This window comes from Armigeres subalbatus, chromosome 3, assembly GCF_024139115.2.
Source record: "Armigeres subalbatus isolate Guangzhou_Male chromosome 3, GZ_Asu_2, whole genome shotgun sequence".
Taxonomy (NCBI): Eukaryota; Metazoa; Arthropoda; class Insecta; order Diptera; family Culicidae; genus Armigeres; species Armigeres subalbatus.
In genome coordinates this window covers 119,665,658-119,689,901 of record NC_085141.1, presented here as the reverse complement: position 1 = coordinate 119,689,901, position 24,244 = coordinate 119,665,658, and the positions used below count along the sequence as shown (strand labels likewise).

Here is a 24,244-nt window from a genome sequence, read left to right as displayed (position 1 = left end):
AGTAGCCGCAATAAATAGGTACCTTTTTGGGTCGGATTTTCCCCACTGTGGCGATGGTTCCAGTTTTACCAAAATCGGATTATTCTATGCAAAGTTATTCTAATATGAAATTCTACAAAATTTGGGCTATCTCAACCTTTTGGTCAAACTTATGTATTTATAAATCAATTGGTTGGTTACCATAATGTACAATGACTTCTTCCGCTGATTCAAGAAAGAAAAAAATACTGGCTAAGAGATTTTCCACTTCCGTTTGGTAGAGAACGCGGAGCTCTATCAAAATCCGATAGAAGTTGGTTGGAAGCGGTCCTAATATTTCATAATTCTGCGGAAAAATCAGTGTTTATGTTTGCGAGTTTCCCTCTTGTGAAACAACAATGTCGACATGATTATTCCAGTGGAAAAATTTACATTTGAGTGGTACCAACCACAAAAAGAAGGTATCGTTTGCATCAACAGTTATTTAAATATATTCCAACCTTTACCTGAATGATACCAATTGCTATCCCGTTTCTTACTTCATACTATCATCAGGTTCGCACAATTTTAGTTACCATGTGCAATACTACACAGAAACATCATTGAAAAGGCGTGTTGAATTGACGGCACTATGCTTCCACTCCGTGTCTTTTTTTAATTGGGTCGAAGCCCAAGCCTCCAACAACCAGCCATCATCCCACTTAGCCACATGCACTATTAGTGTGCTGACGACCGACGGAGGAATGCACAGGCGACATGTGCCTGACAGTCCAACAAGTTTCGATAGCGTCCCAGCATTTCCTGCGCGGCAATCTCGACTCGACGAAAGAGGGCCCGATAGTAGCGCTGTGTACCGACCTATACCATAATTGCTGACTGGCTGCACGCTCGTAGCTAGGGAAAATGTTGTGTATATTTTGAAAATTCGGTAAAAGGGGGTGAAGGACGCACGCGAGACCGTGCAGCAGGGTTCGTGAAATCGTGAAAACAAGACTAGTTGGGTGAGTGTGTGTTGGGAAAACACAGAGAGTACAGATACGACTCTCTCGTAGTACAAATACTCTTTGGTCGAGCGAATAGCTAGGCTTTTGAATTTGTTTCGAGCATCAGTAAAAATACGTACACGGTTGCCATGCAATTTGATGTACCTAAACTAGACGAAGACTTGCAAAGATTCAGCGTTAGTAGCCAAACGGGGCAACTAAATGAAAGCACAGAATTATGTTTAATTATGTTGATACGAGATGCAATGAAATGGACAATGAAACCGTTTACATAGCTAAAAGAACAATGATAAGAAATTATAGACAATATTTCTCCATATAAAATTGCAATGAAACTTAAAAAAACTCTGATCAGCCATTACATAGTTATATGATCGGGGTTCTGCCAAATCGCACCAAGCGCCAATGGAGAAATAATCATTTTCTTGCACAAGTTTCCGTATAGCAGATCCAATTGATCACAAAACGAATCGGATGTCCCTTCAGCCTACAACTGAGGATATCGAACAACAAATGTACGAATGAATTGATAAAACAAAATATTACAAGTCAGTCAAAAAGGCGCTTGGTGCATTTTCGCTGAACCCCGCCCATATATACCTTCTATAGTTGGAAGATCTTCGATTAAATTTGACTTGACATCTTCTTTGCCTAGATGATCCACTTTTTAATCAATAAGAAAATTATTTAGCTTTTAGTGGAATGTATTCACTTATCATAAGACGAGTTTGTACTATTCCATTTAACTGCATTACTTTATTGTAAGTAGCTTTGACAGATATGTATTTCGACCTCAACAGTAAGGCCGCCTTCAGTGTCTCGTACTTGACTCGACTTAATCGGTTAATGGATTACCTGCTCTAAGCATGCGTGTAGTGACGCACTAGATGTTAACAACAAAGTTGTGCTGAAAAGTTATAATTATACTTCAAAAACGATTTTTTATAGAAGACTCGGAAACGCATAGTGTTATATATCAATCAACTAGTTTGGTGAACTGAGCAAAAGTCGTGTGTATTTGGGTGCAAAAAAAGCTAAGAAAAGCATTAGCAAACTTTTCATATAGTAATGCTTAGAAAGAAATTGTCTCGTAATAATTTGATTAATTTGATAACAATCGGTCATTGCGTTACAAAGTTATGAAGAAAACTGTGTATCCAACTATGCAAGGTTGGTGTCTTGGCTAAATGTGAGAAAGGCAGTCTCTATGATCTGTTTGGCCGAGCGACATTTTCGTCCATGACCAGTTCGACCAGAAGTCATTTTCGACGAAACGACATTGTCGGTCAAATAATCTGTTTCGCCAAATTTCTCTTTCCGCCAAATGGCTTGTTCGGCTATATGAATTCTTCAGCCAAACGGCTTATTTGGCTGATTAAAATATTCGGCCAACTCGTTTTTAACCTATAATGACCGTTTCTACTAAACGTTCAATTCGGCTAAATAGAATTCAGCTAAATAACTTAAGACCTGGCGTATTATTCGGCGAAGTAGCATTCGGGCAAATATTTCTCGGCTAGTCAAACGGTCAAACTTTCAACGGCAGCGGATTATGTGGACAAGGGAGATGAATCAGTACATGATCCGTTGCTATTACGTTTACACCAGGATGTCCGGCAGACCGTCGATGCTGGAGATGTTCAATGATAGGTACTCTCGGTTTGTACCCCAACTTGACCAGAACAAGTTGTACACACGCAAGAGAGCTATCATGTCACAAAATATGCTGACTCTAGAAGACGTAGAGTATAGCGGGAAGTGCAGAGGGAACTAGGAGATAAGGAGGAGCCAATATCGAGCGATACGTCGAGAAGTAGTTCTGTTGGGTTGGATGCATCAATCACATGTATACGTTGCGATACGATTTCACCCGCCGCTCCAGTACCAACAGTGGAATTGCAGCGACAGCAATTTGTAGTATGAACTAGCCAATCATATGGGCACAGCAGTTGCACAGTTCCGTGGGACAGATCCCATGTCCCGACACCAGATACCCAAATTGCAGTACTCCTATCGGTTGGCGAGTACAGTAAGTATCCTTAACCAGTTGTAATCGTGCACTCACCACCGTCGGAAGTATCGGATCCATCAGTGACACTGGATAGTGCTAAAGCTCCAACGCAGATAGATTTATATTTCTGTAGCAACGTATTGTTCAATTCTCTCTTCATACGGCCCATTGCTTGTGTTCCTTTCGCTGCTCGTTGAAATTAATTGCAATATGAGTGGACGGACAATTTGCAACACCGTCAAGTTGAAATTCCCGTCTGGGTCACGGCCATCATGGGTCGAAATTGCCAGTTTTCTCAAGCAGTTAATGCCGACTTAGCAGAAATGGAGACTGTTTAAAAAATGGGATCAGACCGAAGCTTAAACATCAAGTTCAAGTCTGAAATGCCAATGCGAGATGCATTGCAACAGAATGCTGATGCCGTTAATTTTCAGTATTCAAGTGGCAGAGTTGTGGAGCTACGTATGATGATTGCAGGAATCATAGTCCATAACGTGCGAGTGTTTGAACCAACGGAAGTTGGTTATTCGGATTTAGCTACAGTGCTCGGGTCGTTCGGAAAGATTCATCGTCTAATTCGAGAAAAATTTCAAGCGGAACTTGGTTTAGACCATTCAAATACTGGCATACAATGAGTAGGTATATATGCAGATTAAAAACGAGATTCCTCCAGCGTTGAAAATTTCGAATTGGGAAGCAAAGGTATACTACGATGGATTAAAAGAAAAATGCTTTTTATGCCAATTGGAAGGACTCAAATAGCGGAGGAAGAAAATTTGCAATATGAAACGGACACGGAGCTAGCAGCACAAGTAGAACAGGACAAAATGGTAACAAAATTTCCAGTTACAATAAAATATGCGGAAGAGCAACATTTGAAGGAGATTGACGAAGCTGCAGAACAGCTAGGGTTGGAGAACTTCAGGGAAAATATTTCAGAACTTTCGGATATGATCGACGGACATCTACGGAAAAGGACAAAGCAAGTCAAAGGCGAGCACAGCTCACAACATCAAGCTCTATGGAGCTACGATCAAAGAAAACAGCTCGTAAAAGCTCTAAATAATGTTTTATAACTATAATTAGTTCTAACATTTCGGCTCTGTAATGCTTAATGGCGCATCAAGCCTATAAAATAAATAAAACTAAAAAATATCCTTGACCAGGATGTTTTGCCACAGTACTTGAAAACCGTAGATAACCTTGAGGAGCTGCAATTTATCGCGTATTCTGCTGCAGTGGCTATTGTAAGAACGTTGGGATTGCAAACACGCCCACAAGGTGAGAGTGATGAACGCGCACGCCCCAAAGTACAAAAACCCACGTGGATGCGACGTCTGGAGACCCCCATCGCCACACGTCGGTCAAAATTTGATCGATTAACACAGTACAAGCAGGGGAATCGATCAACGAGGCTAGTTCGGAATGTTGCTGAAAATGTGAAATCCACAGAACTCCGTGGTCTCACCGAGGCGAACATAACTGAGATCCTCGACTCGACACACCCATGTACAGCGGCTGAGTGCTTTTGCTAAGCGATTGCGACGTTATGGAGAATGGTCGAGGAGGAAGGAGCAAAACCGAATGTTCAACATCAACGAAAGGGAGTTCTACAAATACATCCGAAACAACAAAGCCGTCTTTGGCGAAGGCCTTCCGGAGATTGGAGAAGTCACCCAGTTTTGGTTCAATCTGTGGGAGAACCCCTTCATGCACAACGGCGATGGAGTGTGGATGGCAGAAAAAAAGCGATATTGTGCTGGAACCCTGTATACCAGGAATTGGGCTGCACCAGGACCCGATTTTGTACATAATTTCTGGTATAAAAAACTCACAACGGTTCACGGGCGGATGGCGGAATGTTTCAACACGGTACTAGATAATCCCGGACAACTACCAGAATTTATCACTAGGGGTGTCACTTATCTTCTGCCGAAGGATCGCCAAGCCAAGTACAGACCTATAACGTGCCTTTCGAGTCTGTACAAAGTGCTGTCATCGGTAATAGCGAGGAGGGTGCAGTAACATTGCGATGTCAACAACCTGATGACCGAGGAACAAAAAGGTGTCGACGCAACATACGAGGCTGCAAGGATCAGGTCATCATTGATTCAGTCATTGTTGGGCAGGCCACCCACAAGCAAAGAAACCTGAGCATGGTTTATATCGACTATAAACAGGCATACGACTCAGTACCTCACTCGTAGCTTCTTAAGGTACTGCAGTTGTATAAGATAGACAGTAACGTCATCAGGCTAATGCAGCAAGCTATGGGGATGTGGAGCACATCCCTACACATTAGCGATGGAGAAAAGGTGTTACGGTCCAGAACTCTCAGCATCAGGAGGGGCATATTTCAAGGCGATACCTTTAGTCCTCTATAGTTTTGCCTTGCCATGAACCCTCTTAGAAGAGCACTCAACCAACACAACTATGGCTATCATTTAAAGAGTAGGGAAACGAGTTCAAACATTACCCACACCTTCTTTATGGACAACTTGAAGCTGTTTGCGAAATCTGTGGAGACGCTGCACCAATTTCTGTAGCTTGTAACCGTATTCGATAACGACATCCGGATGGAGTTTGGATTCGATAAATGTCGATCCATACATCTACGCCGGGGTCACTTGGTGGATGCCGACAATTATCGCGTCAACGAACAGGAGCTGGAATGGATTGACAAAGCGGCGTCAAATACGTGACTGGTGCGGGGTGAGCTCTTCTCAGAAACAGAAGGATTGATGGTTGCCATCCAGGACCGGGTAATTACGACGAAGAACTATCGACACTATGAATTGCACGAAATTGCAATTCAGTAGGAGAGACGATCGAGCATATCGTGTCCGGGTGATCAGCCTTAGCTGATTCAGCCTATCTCGGTCGCCATAACGAAGTCGCCAAGATTGTGTCGCCCGGTTCTGGAAAATAGTTTCGTGAAGCTCATCAACATTGCTGTACCGCTAGACCATAATGTCCAAAGAACATTCTCCAACAAGATAACAGCAGCTGAGATCCTTAGAAGAGCTGGATCTATCTCAAAACCTCCATAGTATCCAAAAGACAGTTGTTCTTGGAACCTGCAGCTTCGTTAGAAAATTCCTGAACCACTACAACTAAAACATCCAGTGCAAACGCTAAAATCCTACCGTCGAATGAGATCCACAGAGCCTAATCCCCTTTGGCATACAGACTGCCCGAGCTAGGAGGAAATTCCCAGCACTGGGAAACTTCAGCACCAGTAATTATATCTACAGGAGTTCTGAAGAATTAATCTTTCAAGAATTCTGGGCCATTCCCTTTCCTAAAATTCTAGGGAATAACTTTTCCTACTCTAGATTTTCTGGAGAATTCCTCCATCAAGAATTCTGGGGACTACCATCTTCTGAGGAAATCCCCCGTAAAGAGTTTTGAGAATTATTACATTCAGGAATTACTCACCTCAATAAAGCTCAAAAATTTAGGAAAATCTTCCTCCAGCAATTCTGATAAAATTCGAAATCATGGAAACTCATACTACAAGAATTCTGGGTCATTCGTTTTCCATGGATTCTAGGATATTTCTTTCCCAGAACCCAGGACTTACCACTTCAGGGAATTTTTATTCCAAGAAATCAAAAGAATCCCCCCTTTCCAACTACTTGAACAGCCCTGGAATTTCTCTCAAGAATTGCTTCTACATGAATACTCGGAAATTACTTCAGTATTTTGCTGAATCGTTCTCAGACGAAAATAATTGCAATTTTCATATGAGAACTCTTCAAATGAGAGCAGTAGGCGAGTTGTCGCCTGCGATAACTTCTCAAATTGTGGACTTAAACGAACTTCCTTCTGCCAAGCCTACGAGTACTGACTCTAAGTTTCTAATATTGCATTTAGTCGAATTGGATTTTATTTCGCAGTATCTGTTTTTATTCTTTGCGTTCTTCTCGTCATAACCTGGCGAGTTTTTATAATCGATCATTAAAAAGAAAGATCGCGTGGGGTGTTCATCAAATTCGATATTTAGAAAACTTCATTTTTATCATTTCTGAATTACTTTTTGAATAATTTTGCGGATTACTCCTCCTCCTCTCGCAAAAATCTTAGATAATCCTTTCCCAGAATTTCAGAGGAATTCTCATTAATGAATTATGAGGAATTCTTCCTCCAAGGATCCTGGGACTTTTCCACCCAGATGTTCTTGACAATTCCTCTACCAAGAACCCGGGAGAAGTTTTTAGCATTCGAATTATGATGATTTTGAATAATCCAAGAAAAGCGGGAAAATTGCTGCAGGAAATCAAGTGATGTTATTATCTGTGAGATTTTTGAGTCAATTTACAGTATTTGCATTCCTGTATCATAAGACTAATTCGATAATATAAATATTTGTATTTCAATGATATGGAAATGCTAATATCATCTTCCAAACTTGGACGTACATGTTCATGATAGCATTAGAGGCGAAAGTATAGAATTGATAGTTCCGTTAGGATACGGCAGGCATGAAGAATGTTTTTATAGAAGTCGATTTGAAAGCGAGCGGAGGGCAATATTTGTGATGGCACATATCGCACGACCTTCCTTCTGCCAAGCTCCCGTAATTTAGTGTACTACCCTTGGTGGGGGCATCCATCAATTCAGCTGTTATTGGTCGACGGTACAGCAGCAGTGCCTTTCTCTGCTTTGTTCTCTCCGAGGCAGCCAAGTTGGTTGCGACGAGACGGACGCAATGAGAAAACAGAACTGTGCAATAAAAATCCTATTCGACTAAATGCTGATGTCATATTAGAAATTTGGAGACAGTACTCGTCGATAGCAAATCCTTCCGCACGCGATGGCATATGAGCAAGTCAAACCACCTTCCTTTTGCCAGTGAAGATATATCAGCTTCCACACTGATATTCTTCCTCCCCTTCATACGGGAGCTTGGCAGAAGGAAGGTCGTGCGATATGTGCCATCACAAATATTGCCTCCGCTCGCTTTCAAATCGACTTCTATAAAACATTCTTCATGCCTGCCGTATCCTAACGGAACTATCAATTCTATACTTTCGCCTCTAATGCTATCATGAACATGTACGTCCAAGTTTGGAAGATGATATTAGCATTTCCATATCATTGTAAATCGTTTAACTTCACGTAGAAGTAACACACACGAAATCATTAATTTAATATTTGTATTTATTTTTCACTTTATAAGTGTGATTTTTTATCTTAAAGTAAGTTCATCACCGAAACCCCATAATTCTCGAATCCCCGATTAAAAATCATTCACTCGACCATGAATCGAACCCAGGTTTTGTAATAAAACATAAATATTAAAATGGGCTTGGTAGTCATATGGCTACTGCTTCTGCCTCATACGCAGGAGGTCGTGGGTTAAATCCCAGGTCCGTTCCATTCTCCTACTTTGTATCTTTCTCTTTATTTCTCATGTTCTAGCAATCGCTAGAACTGGAAATGGACTTCCATACCGTTTCCATTACTATTCCTATACCTTCAACTTGAGTATTCTAACAGTAATCTGCTAGAATTGGAAATGAACTTATGAGCTCATTTCCTACATCCAATTAGAAATTCCATCAGTTACCTTCTCCTATCTATCACATTGGCAGCTCGTTAACCAAGACGGACCTCTGCCTCTCCAACCTAACCCAGAAATTCCAACAAATTCTGCATGAACTCGTGGCAAGTGCAGAGGTATATTCGGCTTGCAGTGGGCGAATGATTGCATCATCATTTCCTCCCCCTTCCCTACATTGACTTGCATTCTGACGTGGCAGGCGCCAGTATGACCTAACAAATGAGATCACCAGTACTTGTACATTGAAGATGTGAGCTAGTCCCAAGCAAACATCTGTTGGTTCCCTGTGCAAGAACAGCTGATCTGGTCATAATGGAGTAGCAACTACGAGCAGTCAATCAAGCTCAAGCTCAAGCTCAAGCTCAAAACATAAATATTAAAATGAAAAAAAAAATCATAAAAACTCCACTAATTTGTTAAAGAATGTTTTGAAAGTCGTCAAAATTCCCCCTCCAAATTTTATTTTTGGGCAAAATATCCGAGGGGGGAGGGGGATGGGAGTGGCAATATTTTTTTTTTAATTTGTATCGGCCTTACAACTAGGAGACTTGCTCAGTTTTAGTGATAAACTTATTATATAAATAAAAATGACTATAATAGACAAATAAAAAAATAATGACTACCGGTTTTGCCTTATAAACTGGAAGTCGTGGGTTCAAACCCAGGCTCGTAATAAAATCCGTGTGAAAGGTATTCTCCAAATGTTTATGCCGTCGGCACAAATCTATCAAATTAAGGTGAACGTGCCCTTGGAACCGATGTTCTGATGCCGTCGTCTAGCACAAATGGCAAAATGTTCGTAAGGTGGAGCTCAAATGGGCGAACGCTATACCACGCCTCTGCCAAGTACCAGAAATTCATCGTGCTCAAATCTCACTCACCGAAGCCTCATGCACGAGCGATTCTGCATGGAGAGCATCGCGCATGAGTTTTTCACGCAGAATCGCATCGTTTCGCTCATTCGCCGAAAAATGATTTCCAAAAAGTGTAAATACCCAATCGAAACGTATTTTACGTTTACGTATGGATTTGTTATCCATTATTTTAAGCAAAGAAAGTTATTCCGATGTACGGTAGATACGGCCGAAATCGATGTGCTTCAGTAAAGGTGTGAGCCAAAGTCCTCTAAGTCTGTATTAGTCGAAAAAATAATGTAAACATCGCCACCCACAGTGGGTGGACGGAGTGAAACGTCACGTCTGTTATAAAAATTGTACTGAGTATGCCAGACGTGACGTCACATTCGGTTGCCTTCGGCCATCTTCGGTTTCTCTCTCAAAAGAGCGAATTTTCGTTGAACAAATACTACTTTAGGGTTTGGACCACACCAGTAGTAAAGCACATCGGGCCGAAATGTTGCGAAAAAACGTGCGCAGACATCATTTATGCATCGTTTTTTTATTTCGTTTATTTTGTAGGATCAATCGTGTATAACACTTTACGGAGCCATGATTCTTTGTGATATGTACAATCAATATCAGTCTATGCATCGTTGTCATAGCCTCATGCATCACAATCGATAGAGACCAACATTGGCAGTTGTGACACAAATTTCCGGCTAAATTGACACGATTAGTACAGGCGACGATGCATAGGGTTTTGTGTGTAGTTCGAAGGACGTTCTTGATTAGTGATTCATTTTGAAACACGTGAAGAGTTGTGACAATGGTATGGTGCTTCGGCCTAGCTATATAACATAATTTTGGAGAGGATAGTACGAAAGGCAGGAATTGACTCAAGTGGTACAGTTTTCACGAGGTCAGTTCAGCTAAATGGTTTCGCCGAAAACCTGGATATTATGGCATGTAATTTTGGCAAGATTGAGGAGGCGTACATCAAACTGAAGGAGTAGCTAGTCAGGACTAGCCTCTAATACGCAGTAAATCAAGTAAGGATAGGAAGAGGCTCAAAAGAACAAAATGATAGCCACACACCATGAGTTTGTTTCAGTGGTGACGAAATCGACGTGTTTGATGAGCTCGTGTATCGCCGAATGAAATATCAGCAGAGAAATTCAGAGACGCATCGTTGCATCGTCTCGACTGAACAATGAATTGCAGCAGCTGTTGGGGGAACCATTGCTCACACCGCGTAATTCGAACAACTGCGACGGGCCGGGTACGTAGCAAGAATGTCGGACAATAACCCGGTAAAAATGGTCCTCAATTGCGATTCGGGAAGCACCAGGAGGCGAGATATGCATCGAACAGATGGAAGATAATTGTCAGACCGTTCGTGAACTGCCTAGCTGGAGACTTGCAGCTAATGGCCGAAAGAAATGCATACATGCTGAATGTGTACATACTGAAGAGACCACTCTGGCCTTATTATGAATATTTAAAGAGTCACAATAGAAGATAACCATGTACATCTATAGGACGCATTACTGGATATTGTCCAAGCCTATATCAATGAAGCTCATTCGACTACTTCAAGATTATGTGTGTCGCTTCGCTTGTGCAACATATAAAACATAAAACTCGCAGTTGTCCCGAATGTTTTTTTTTTAAATGACTGCTAGAATCCTTTTATTTGTGGAGAACAAATACATATTGCGTGGTGAATTTTATTCGACTGTGTTAGGGTTAATTAATTAATCATTGAAAAATAGCTTCAAAAAGCCAGTTAGAAAAAAATGGTCACAGTAAGTATTGATGTAGTACTTTCATAAGTACCAAGTACATAGTTGGATAGCTATTTGTGTGGTTTGCCAGAAGTTAGCAATGTGTATATGGTAGATTTCACACGTAACGGTGACCATCCATCATCACGGCATTATTCAGACATTTACTGTAATGGCTGGAAAAATACTCCCATTTTGAAGTTTGTCATGAACTGTAATTTATTATTTTTCGAGCGATGAGGTATTGGAAAACTTCTAAGCTTGCCAAACCATATTGTTCGCATAACGCCAGATTCGTAATTAGTTCCATTTCAGATACAATTGTGTTCTAGTAGCTTCTACTTACGAATACATAAAGGAAATAAGTGTGTCAGTCATATAATTAGTCTACTTCACCGCACCACTCCGCATTTACTTGATGATTACTTCAATTATCGTAGGTATTCCAACGCCTAAGTTATCTAGTTTCCCATATTATCGTCACATTGTTTATCAACAATCGTGCGACTCCGGATGGTTTCAATGGCTGGCAACTCGGAAACGCATGCTTAAACGCGCGAATCAGGAGAGCGCGAGCTCTTACCTATCTATCGCGTACACACGCACAGTGACCACCCAATCGCAAACACGCGTGAAGACCATAATTTTTCTCCCGCATGAACCAACAACCACACAAACTCGGGTTTCCTCCAACGTCTAAAGTGGCATCAGCAGCAGCAATGACTTTTCCTAAAGGGGGAGAGTTTTTCCACCAAATACTCACACGCACACACGGGCGCCGTTCTATGGCGAGCTCTGGGGAAATCCAGGACCATACGATTCCTTCAGAGCTCATCGCTGAACGCATTTTTCTGCCACTGCCGTAATGTAGGACACAGTGCAACAGCAGCATGATTAAAGATTCCCTCGGAACAATCTCATTTTAGGCATCTATAATTTTACACGATGCCTCCATAAAACACTCATACATCAATTTGGCACGTTTATCGAATGTTGGAAAATTTCCCGTATGAAATCCATCTAATAAATTTTCCATTTTCCTCCTGACTGGCAGCCATTTTCATTTCACACTACCACTGTGATTTCAAATGTCAATATCGAAGGAAGACATTTTTCCGAGCAGCATTTTCCTCTGCTAGGTCAGATTTGCACGTTTGATTGATTCGAGATTTACAGGGGAATTTTGCCAAAATAAAAATTTACTCAACCCATGATAGCTGAAGTGGCAATATAAAAGAGGACGGTCCCACTAGGGCTACTTATGCAATTACTGGAAACCGTGGGCTAATTGGGTACAATCAGATGTGATATTGAGGAAGGTGACGATCATTTACCTATGAACTTTTCATCAACGTCTATCGAGACATACGGATCGATGAGTTGATCGCTGAGTCTGCCGAATGTCATCGCATGTCGCGTCTGAAAATCCGTCGGTCGCAGGCCACAGGCTTCGCAGATTTTCAAACGTAGAGTACCCGTAAACATTTTCCCGTCCTTGCAATCCCAGTTTTCAGTGCTGAAGGTGATTCGGATGTGTGCCTTGTATCCTGGAGGCGCTCAGCACAGATTTAGAAGACGACGGTACGCGAAATCAATATTTCCACCACACTCGATTCGCTTTTTTCTTCCTTCCTTGAATTTTTCCTTCACGCACTTTCCATTAACGCTAGGTAGAACCACTTTTGAGACTATGCTTTTTCGCTTAATTTTCTGCAGGCTCACTCTTCACTTCATTCAAGATAGATTTTCTTCCTTGGCTGTATCCCACGAAAATTTCCTCCTCACTGCAATGCCCCCCGAATTGCACTAATAACCACAAAAATGGATTACGCCCGCACAAAACAAAAAACTCAAAAAACCTAATGCATATCACAAGAATTGGTAAATTTTCCTCCGCTTCGTCGTGTATATCCTTCTGCCTTTTTCTCTACCAGAACCAGAGGAGGAAGAAAGTCGAATTTTTCACTTCTCGTACATATTTCTGCACCATCAAACCTTTTTTCACTGACTGACAGGCTCCCGAGGAAACGCAAGCACCCGTAGTCAGCTCGTCTCGAGAGCGAAAAGAAGATCCCGTGTATGCTCTTCTGGCGCTCGGGAGAAACGAGAATCTCCAACTCGCACATTTGAATATCATCCATGGTTAGGGTGATTCGTTGATTTGTATACATGTGCTACATATGTAAAAGGAATGTTGTTTGCATGCATGAAATCCTTGAAAATGAAACCCACCTACGATTGTTGTTCAAGAATTGTAAAGAGTCGTAGTACACTTTTTGTCTTATCGTCATTTTTTTAAAGTTCATTGGACATCAAGCCGGCTGATGAGACGCATCCACATGGGTATCAAAAATAGACAAATATTTGACGTTATGACAAAGAGTGTACCGATTAGTGTTGTACCTAAAATTAAATTCTACTGATTTGTTGACAACGTTTTTCAAAAATCAGTTTCAATTCATAGTAAACTTCTGTATTTTTGGTAGAAAACAGCACACATCTTGTGCTTGCTCCCCTGCGAAAACAATTTCAATTATTAAGCTTACATCTAAACAAATAACACTGAATCAACAATTTGACGCCAAAAAATTTGAGACACACATTTTGATACTGTCTTAGCATTATCCGATTTGCTCGCAACAGGTTGCATTCGACGCCGCGAAATGCGGCCTAGTTCAGCACTTGCGTTCGGAGTTATTGAAAAACCATTATTTTTCTCCCATTTAATAATCAATTTTTTTTTCAAAATGCATTTAAATGGACGCAAATGAATGTGAATTGATGGAAATAATTGAATCTATCTCCCTGAATTTATTGATTGATTGATAATTCAATCACGAAATAATTGATTCACACTGGGCCATAGTATAAGTTCCCGATAATAAACATTGTGTGTTCGCTTGACTGTGGATATACAACTAGTGAAGCACATGTGACGATTTGGCCAATCAAGCATCCGAAATATATTAAATTTGCTCATTACATCTCATAGAAGGTGATTAAAGCACCACAAGGTAGTTCTGGGATATTCTGGGTTGACCTTTAAGTGGTTTTGTTTTGTAGAGGTTATCATGCTTATCTATAGAGTATGAGGTCGAGTCCCTCCAAGACACGTGGAAATTTGTCAGTCTTGCGGATTATAGAAGTCTAATATTCTCTATTAGACTACAAGGAGTGATCTATCTACTGATGATGATGATAAACAGGGTTATAATCTTTTAGTTTGATTGAAACTAGCTGAGCGTACCTTGAGATAATACTTGGTTAGGGTTCTGCAAAACCGCACCAGGCGCTTTTTTGACTAACTTGTAATATTTTGTGCGTAAAGGGAAAACGGAAACTAATTCATGTAAATTTATACGTTCACTTGTTGTTGAAGGACTACGAAAAAGTGGGTTGACATTTGAGAAAGAGCGTCTAACCAAGCTCTGGTCCTTACAAGTTCCGATATTCACACTTCCACGGGTCTGCCGATGACAATTGACTGGCAGTTAAGAGTTGCGTACTTAGCTGGTAGTGGCAGCATAGACACTTGTTATCCTTCTGACATCAGTTAGAGTGAAGGGATGCATCCTGTGGGGTCTGCCTAGGATGTGATGATGTTAGACAGTGTGCTCTGTTCAATTTCTATAAAATTCAATTTCTAAAAGTATCCGGGCAAAGCATGCTCTTTTAAAGCGCACTAGCCTAGTCCTGGTGTTGGGTTAGGCTTTAAACAAATTTGACTCCGACTGAAATCGCCTGTTCACCATGGTGGTGCGGCTCCAACAGCGACTGTTATGGCATCCAACGCTGAGTATGAAATGCTGTTCCCCGGAAGCTGTATCTAAGATGGCAGCCCCATCTCGGTGCGGTGGTTAAGACCGGGACCTTAAGATAACAACCTACTGCCACGAAACATAACGAACCGTTCAAGAAACCAACAATGAAAGATCGAGAACTGATTTAACGGCGAGACTACTTTTGGTGCATGAGACAAAGAACACGGGATTTTGGAACATGGAAAGCTTTAAACGTTAGCTCAGCAAGGTAAGCTGACACAACTCGCCAGTGAGGCACGGCGCATGAAAATCGGATTCCTGGGACTGAGTGAAGTCCGGTGGGCAAACTTTGAAGAGCACAAACTACCGTTGCACATAGGGGTATTTTTCCAATCTAGTCGGAATAAACTATTTTATTTGTTGAACCACTCAAGTCCGGTGGAAAACTTTGAAGAGCACAAAACTACTGTTGCACATAGGGATATTTTTCCAATCTAGTTTGAAGTTTTAAACTATTCATTTGTTGAACCACCAAATTTCTTTATTTCTTTATTTTTAGTTAATAGATATAAAAACAGTTTTAAGGATAATATGGACCTTCATATACCTCACTGGAGCTTGCTTTTAACGCGGTTGATTTTCATCCAATTTTTCGGTTACCTCAAATTCCACGACTTTTTCATAATTTCACCTAATTTTCCTTGATTTTTATAGATTTTTTCTGGCTGATAAACGTAAAGCTTTATTAGTTCCAAGTGCCAAAACAAATCCAAAACAAATTGCGTAAAAAAGCGAATTCCAGGCAACCGTAGAATAATGCATATATGACTGTAAGGTAGAATCTGATCAAAATGCTAGTTGGTGTGGTGTAGATTTCCCACGACGTGGGTGAGTGAGTAAGCAAGTAGTTGAGTGAGTAAGTGAGTAACTGGAGCAGTGAGTGAGGAGTGAACAAGTAAGTGAGCAAGTAAGTAAGTAAGCGAACAAGTGAATGGAAGAGATTATCGTTTATTAAAGTACAATAAATGAGTAAACGAACTCGATAAACCAATAAATGAAGATATAGACGTATTTGAGAATGAGTGAGTGAGTGAGTAAGCGAGTGAGTAAATGAGTGAATGAGTAAATGAGTGAATGAGTAAATGAGTGAATGAGTAAATGATCGAGTGAGTAAATGATCGAGTGAGTAAGTGAGTGAATGGCAAGTAATTAAGAGCAAGTGAGTGAGTAAATGAGTGAGTCAGTAAGTGAGCGAGTAAGTAAGTGAGTGAATAAGTAAATTAGTAAGAGAGTAATTGAGTTGGTGAACAGGTCAGTGAATAAGTGAGTGAGTGGAAAGTTAATCAGATGATGAGGAAACATGATGTGGGAAGAAGCAATGAGTGGGAAGTGAGTAAGCGAGAAAAACAAATTAATGATTATTTGAGTAAGAATATAAAAACGGACGAATTAACTCAATAGGTGAGAAAGTGAGTGAGTTAGTGACTAAGTGAGTATGTGGAGCTAGTGGATGGGTAGGTGAATAAGGGATCTCAGTGGGTGAGAAAGCAAATGTAAAAGTATAATAGTGGGTAAGGAAGCTAGCTAATGAGATAACGAGTTTTCAATATGCGTGTAAGCTAGTGACTGAGTGAATGAGTGGAGAATGTGAAAAGTGAAAAGGAAAGAGTTAAAGCGTTATATAAGTGAATCGTATCGCCACTTTTTGGAAGAGGAGGGAGGCGAGAGTAGTAATATAATTAAAGCTGTTCAGCGAATAGTTTTAACTTTGGTATGTCACACTCGTTATAACTCTGGGCATCATCTGTCCACATGTTTTCAATACTTGTTCATCCAATTTTATTTGAAGCGACCTGGTTTTTTTTTGTGGCACACTAGAAATGTGTCCAGCCCATCGCATATTTCCAACTTTTGTCACATATTGAGTATTTAAAAAAATCTTCATTTTAATGATTTTTTGTCTAATAAAATAAGTTCATCACTTACATAATCGAGTGGCCACAACAAGGCCTTTGACAAGGACATGTTTGCGAAAGCAGTTTGATTTCAGCGCAATCTGCTGCATCTTAGTCCCGCTGAGTTGTTTGTAGTATAAAGTACTGGTGATCCCATATAACGAACTATCGGTTCATTTTCAAGTCAAGCAGTAAATGCTTATATAGTCAATTCATTTAATTGGCTCACATGTAAACATTGCTGTCCGGCATTCTTGCAACATGACCTGCCCATCGTACCTTTCCAGTCACGACCACGTCGGAAGTGCCCTGTCCATCGTGTAACACGACTGCTTTCTAGGCAGGCCTGGTCGCGCCTGTTTCCTGCCCACTAGCATGTATTTTGGTCTTGATGCATTCACCATCAGTCCAACTTTTATTAAGCTTCGATATTTCAAGCGGGCGTACAAATTTGCCACCTTTGCAAAATGCTCGGCAGACAATGTCTGGTGTCATCTATGAACAACAAATTGAATGGATCTTGTTGACTGAATTACATCTTTGCTCCGGTAATTGCATCTTCCTCCTCGTAAGACGCCTTCTAGCGCTTTGTTGAACAACAGGATCACCGAAAGTCGATCATCTCTCTCATTGGCCTTCGGCGAATATTCAAACGAACTGGAGCATCCGTCTGCAGCTTTCACATTAGTTTCGCACACCATCCACCGTTGCTTTGATTGTGCATGTTGGTGATTCCTAGTGGAAGCAGTCTTCGTCACAGTTGGTGCGTTGGTACCTGGTATTCACGGCATTTTTGAAGAATTTGCCATACAGTAAAGATCAGGCCCGTTGTCGAGCGACCTTCAACGATGCCGGCTTGTTAACTTCTCATGAACTCATTCACTATTGGTGACAGACTACGAAGATGATCTGGGAAGGCCTTGTAGGCGGCATTACGGTGCCAACGCTCGAATATTCTCACAATCCAGCTTGTTGCCTTTCTTATAGCTGGAGCATATTATTAGTCATTACCTATTGGACGGCAACCCTAACTTCCCTCTTAATGTGGGGGGCTGATTGGCTTCCATCGTCTGCTGAACTGGCGTGGTCATCTCCACTGCTGACTTGACTTGTATTGCCTGTGCTCTCAGCGCCATTCAAGTGCTCCTTGTAGTGCTGCCACACATTCGTCCGTCAAAATGTTCCCATGTTTATCCTTACACATCTCGGTTCGCGGCACGAAGCACGCGGGATGAATAGAGCTTCTGATACAACTTACGTGTTTCTTAAGAACGGCGTGCTGTTCCATCTGCTTCTTCCAGACGGCGTTTCTTCTCCTAAAAAAGGCGAGTTCGTTGGGTCTCCGTTTTCGTATTTATGTTCCTAATGTTTCTGCAGTTCGACTGCTCCAGGTGCAATTGATACGGAAGGTTGTAAGGAAGTAGGTGCTGCGAATAGGAGATCGTCAGTTGCATTCTAGCAAAAATTCCGCTTGAGGCCCTTCCTAAATATTTTAACAACAGCCACTACACCTGATGGTATAATTGCAATATTTCCATGATCAGGCGACAGGTGGTGTTGCTGTGTGTTTGTATCAATGTACTATTGCATATACACTAGTGACATCTGCTGTTCGATATCGTAAGCTTTTAATGTTCCTTCCCACACGAGGTGGAGAACAGTCTTGAAGAAATTGAAAGTATACAGCTAGAATTTAGTATGGAGGTACAATGAAATCTCTTTTATTGTTTAGAACTGTAAAAAGTCGTGGGAACAAAAATCTAAAAATTATTTGTTGCTTTTTGACCTAGGTTTCATATTGATGCGATGCGTAGTTAATGAGAACGGATGATTTGCCCATACAAGGAAATTCATTTTACTTTAAATGTTGTGGCGCCATCTCGTTCAAACAGCACCTTTGTCTTTGCCTTATTACCATAATCTTGGAGACGGCGAAATCAATGAGTGGTAGTGGAAACGGTATGGAGTCCCCCGAGCAGCACTATTCAGACAAAAATGGTTTCACCAACTTGATTGTAACTGAATCCGGTCTCATATAAGTTGCAGTAAATTATGTGGGACATGTGTGGTGCTAGGGCCATTTCTTGTTTCTACGAAAGCTAGAATCTAAGGAATATAGAGAAAGATGCAAAGTAGGAGAATGAACTACCCGAAGGCAATCAGCCTAAAACTAGACAAGATCCAGTGCTAGATGGTATCCAAAATAAGGTTAAAAAGAAGCAATCCAGGCACTATTTCCACGTTGCAGAAGTGCAAAGACGATGTTGGCAAGATGAGATCACGGTCAGCGTAATTCACAAGTTTGTACTTATTATGGCGCTTCCGTTCAAGGCGATTTAAGAAAGAAGTACATGGAGAAACATGCCTCGGCTTATTAGATGATCTCCCAAAAATGTAAGCTCTGTATTACAACCCTTTTGTTGACAATATACGATGGGCTGGACAAAATTCTAGTGTGTCGCTTAAAAAAACACAGTTCGCTCCAAATAAAAATTGTTGAACAAGTATTGAAATCATGTAGACAGATGATGCCCAGAGTTAGTAACGAGTGTGACATCATAGCTAGTTGAAACCATTCGTTGAACAGCTTTAATTTTATAATATGTTCAAAATTAGAATAACAGCAGCGGAAGCTGTTTTCATACAAAATGATCAACTTTGGACAAGCTTTAAATTTGTATCCCGATGACCGATTGGGCTGAAATTTTGGCAGTGAACTACACATATGTTGAAATTTACCTATACTAAGTTGACAAGTTACAGCTTGTCAAAGTTGACCATTTTGTATGAAAAACGGCTTCCGCTGCTATTATTCTGAACACAGGTGTATGTACAACCCTCGCCTCCCAAGTAACAATTTTCATGCTTGTTAGATTGGCTTAATTCTTATACCGGATTTATGAGCAGCAGTCACCATAGTTAGATGCTCAGATTTATTGGCGATCTGATATGCATTTCAATAATCCTCTAATAAATCTACTCGAAAAGCTTCAAACGTCAAATGCCGACTGGTCTTGTTAGCAGCTCTGCTTGGTTGTAAACGAAGAGCATAATAAGTCCAAATTTTCGTGCTTGATCAAAGCCATAATTTTGGGTCGGCCGTGGTCAAACGAATAACCCAAATAAGAATATTTACATTGCAAAGGGTTTATAACGGTGTTTTATAAGATAACATTTTCTGATCGAAATCTATGATGGCCATATTGGAAATGGAGAACCGGTCTTCAAGTCTGTGAAATTTATCACTGGAATTTGCGATTGCGCTGGTAAGTTTCCGCCGCAGAAGATAATACGTTTTGGTAGAAGATATAAAAAATCAAACATATTTGGGTGTTGTTCCGGCCGGAGTCATCATATTGAACTGAAATAGAAACATAAACATGAATTGTAATAAGTAGAAATCAAATAACAAATTAATTACTTACCGAATCAATCTGCACCTTCTGCACCATCTGCAGCATTTTGTTTTGATCTCGTTAGACATACACGTACAGTAGTAGTAGTCAGTTATGAGTTACCACTCACTTATACACTATTGCGTACCGCTGTGAACAATCAAAAGTTGCATGCAAGAAATGAAACGGAGATAGGAATGTAGAAAGAAGAGTTAATATATACACAGATCGTACGCCTAAGAAGATGACTCGTCAACCTTTATAGTTCCTTATGTACAAAAATTCAAATAATTTAGGGACAAAACAATATTGAAAATCACCTCAAACTGAATACGACATGCAATGAAAAGAATCAATAGAGACAAAATGATGCCATATGAGTCCATGGGAAGGGAAACGGTATAAATATTGTCCCAGATGCCAATGTAAAATCAGTTAGCAAATCGTGATCAAAGTGAAATATACTCCATCCAAATCGTTATTCCAGTGTTCTTATTCGAAACCGTGATTCTGCAGCCGTGAACCATTGCCGGTAGTAAACCGTTGCCAGTACCAGTGACGAAAAGTAGTGCGAAAGGTGATACGCGAAATTAACCCTTAACGACCCGGGACCTAAAACTTTCATCGTTGAAAATTAGGTCGACGCGAAAACATTTGGCGCTGTAGACAGGATGCCTTCGACATTCACCATGGAACAGCTAGTGCTGCGACGCTCCGCAGTGGAAGGAAAGTTGAAGCGGTCCACGACACGAGTGAGCAAGCTCAAAACGGACACGGTTTCCATCGACGAACTCAACGCTGAGCTCGATAACTTGCATCTTCTTTGGCAAGACTTTCGAGACCTGCAAATTTCCATTATCGGCCTCTGTGAGGATGCCGAGGCCATCGAAAACCACCTGGATTCTGAAGCCGAGCTCGAAAAGCGGTATATCTCGCTAAAAGCCACCATCACGCAGTTTATACGAGTGACCGCTAATCGAGACAATCTGCCGGGATCATCGCCAGGAGTTTCAAATTCGGTTGCCAACCCGGAATCGAATGCTACGCTAGTTCCCCCCGAGCTACACCTTCCGAAGGGAATCCTCCCTACCTTTTCGGGAGACTACGGAGAGTGGAATTCCTTCTACGACCTGTTCGTCAGCTCCGTGCACAACAATCCGCGACTGACGAACGCACAAAGGCTGTTCTACCTGAAAACGTACACTACGGGAAGAGCAGCCGCCCTCTTGAAGTACATCAAGGTCGAAGATAATGCCTACGCCGGAGCCTTGGACATTCTGAAAAAGCGCTTCGATCGGAAAGACCAGATCGTTAATCATCATATTCAACGGTTCTGCGAAATTCCGAGCACCGTTATTCCTTCGGTGAACAGCCTACGCAAACTTCACGAAACGGCCGACGACGTCAAGCGGGCATTGCAAGCGATTGAACGTGAAGATCGAGACTGCTGGTTAATTTACCTTCTCTTGGCTAAGGTAGATTCCGAAACCCGACAGCAGTGGTCGGATAAGATCGCTTCAAAGCAGATACCTCCTAAGCTGGAGGAATTTGTGGTTTCCTGGAGCAACGAACCTATTCGTTGGAAATTGCTCAAACTCCGACATTAAAGCCAACGCTGACGCATTCCGCTAAGCCACTACAGCGGAGTTCTAGATCGTAAGCACCAACGAAGAACCGAAGACTCCCACAAAGTGCTCCGTCTGCAACGAAGGCCCGCACAGGTTATACTATTGCAAACGTTTCCAAGAAATCCCGGTTGCTGAACGGATTCGTTTGGTCAACCAGCTAGGCCTGTGCAAGAATTGCCTCTGTGCGTCCCACGGCAAAAATTCCTGCACTGCTGGAGACTGCCGTAAGTGCAAGAAACGACATCACACTCTTCTCCATGAAGGACCGCCGCTAGTATCTATCCCGCCACAGGGCAGTCAGCTCTCATTCGGAGTCACCAGTCAACTCTCGTACAACGATTGTTTTACCTCAGTATTTCTCGCCACCGCCGTTGTCGTTCTTGTCGACGCAAATGGTCAACAGATCCCCGCCCGTGCTCTATTAGATTCTGCGTCGCAAGCAAACTTCGTCACGGCAAATCTCTTGAAGAAGCTGGGGTTGAAGACACACAGAATAAACTTGCCGCTTAAAGGAATTTCCGGATTAATGACCAAGATTACCGAAGCCGTCAGGGTAGACCTGAAATCACGAATTTCCGACTACAACATCCGAATCGACTGTGCAGTTTTATCCAAGATTGCGGATCCTATTCCGCACCAATTTGCCGACATTTCTGACTGGGAACTGCATCCTGGCAGACCGTTGGCGGACGAAAGGTTCAATATTCCCGGCGATATCGATTTGCTGATTGGAGCCAGCGTTTTCTACGACCTGCTTCGATCGGAACGCGTGTCACTAGGACCAAGCAAGCCAATCATTCAAGAGACCGCCCTAGGTTGGGTGGTAGCCGGATTCTTCGAGTCAACCATCTCCGCTCAGAAGGGACCAATGTGCTTTGTGTCCAGCATCGACTCTGAAGAACCATCGCTAAGCAAATTAGTCGCAAAATTCTGGGAGATCGAAGATTTCAAACCAAGCAAGCACCTGACGAAAGAGGAGAAGTTTTGCGAGGAACACTACACCCAAACTACAGTCCGTGATGCAACTGGACGCTGGTGAAGCTTCCTTCGTACTAAACCCAGCGGCAATCGGGGAAACCGGTTACGCTGTATTATTAATTCACTGCGATGCAAAGGCAGCTACAAAGAGATCCGGAGAAATACGGTCTTTACCATAAGTACATGGAAGCTTTCTTGGCAGCCAACCACATCTCAAGGATTCCCCCGGATCCAGATCATCCGAAGATCATCTATGTGGCACACCACGGAGTCACCAAAGCAGACAGCAGCACAACGAAGCTTCGTGTAGTGGTCAACGCTGCACAAAAATCATCAAACGGCCTGTCACTCAACGATTTGTTGGCAACCGGTCCCATCGTGCAGGACACGCTTTACAACCTGCTCATCAACTTCCGTTTGCACGCCGTTGTGATTACGGGAGACATTGAAAGATGTATCTGCAGATACGTGTAACCGAAGACGACAGCAAGCTCATCCGAATGCTGTGGCAGGAGCCAGGACAACCGCTGGCTGAATACGGAATCAACACCGTTACATTTGGCATGTCTTGTGCGCCGTATCTAGCCACCAGAACATTGAACCAGCTAGCAGAGGATGAAGGTCACGAGTTTCCGCTAGCAAAGGATGCGATTGAAGACTTTTACGTCGACGATCTACTATCCGGTGCTGCCACACGCGAAGAAGCGATCGAGAAGCGCCGTCAAGTTTCCGCCATGCTGCAACGAGGAGGTTTTGTCATCCGAAAATGGGCTTCCAACGACAAGGAAGTGCTGGCAGAGATACCTCCAGAAGACCAGGCAGTGAATCCTGTCCACACAGTCGACTGTCAAGACACCATCAAGACCCTTGGCATTCAGTGGCAGTATCGGGAAGATCTCCTCACTTTTAAGGCAGCGTGCGACCCCATCAAGGAGTATTTCACAAAACGTGAGGTACTCTCCACTATTGCCAAAATTTTCGACCCACTTGGACTGATTGGTCCTGTAGTCGTCATAGCAAAATGCTGATGCAGGAACTGTGGAAGATCCAAGTCGATTGGTCGGAGCCGTTGCCGAACCAGTTCAACCACCGGTGGCGAACGTATTTAATGCACCTACAAGACGTCTGGCGAATCAGGATACCTCGTCGCTGCATCGGCATCAGCGACCCAGTGCAGTATCAGCTTCATGGCTTCTGCGATGCTTCGCTTGAAGTCTACGGTGCAGCTGTCTATCTCATTGCCATTGACGTGAACGGCAACTACAGCTCGTGTCTGCTCGGCTCGAAGTCTCGGGTGGCACCAATAAACAAGCCGTCTCTTCCTCGATTGGAGCTTTGTGCAGC

At 42.1% G+C, this 24,244-nt stretch overlaps 1 protein-coding gene across 2 annotated transcripts in view; it reads right to left on the bottom strand.

Annotated features, from left to right (window-relative positions):
- LOC134223634 (protein kinase C) overlaps nucleotides 1-24,244 on the bottom strand; it is a 133,924-nt gene that overhangs the window by 75,093 nt on the left and 34,587 nt on the right. The window contains exon 1 of one of the 2 annotated variants that reach the window (XM_062702820.1): nucleotides 12,518-13,207. The exons of the other annotated variant lie outside the window; for it this stretch is intronic. Within the exon in view, the coding sequence (XP_062558804.1) occupies nucleotides 12,518-12,668 (151 nt within the window). The 5' untranslated portion in view covers nucleotides 12,669-13,207. Of the gene's footprint in view, nucleotides 1-12,517; nucleotides 13,208-24,244 lie in introns of those variants that run through there. 2 annotated transcript variants of the gene reach the window in all.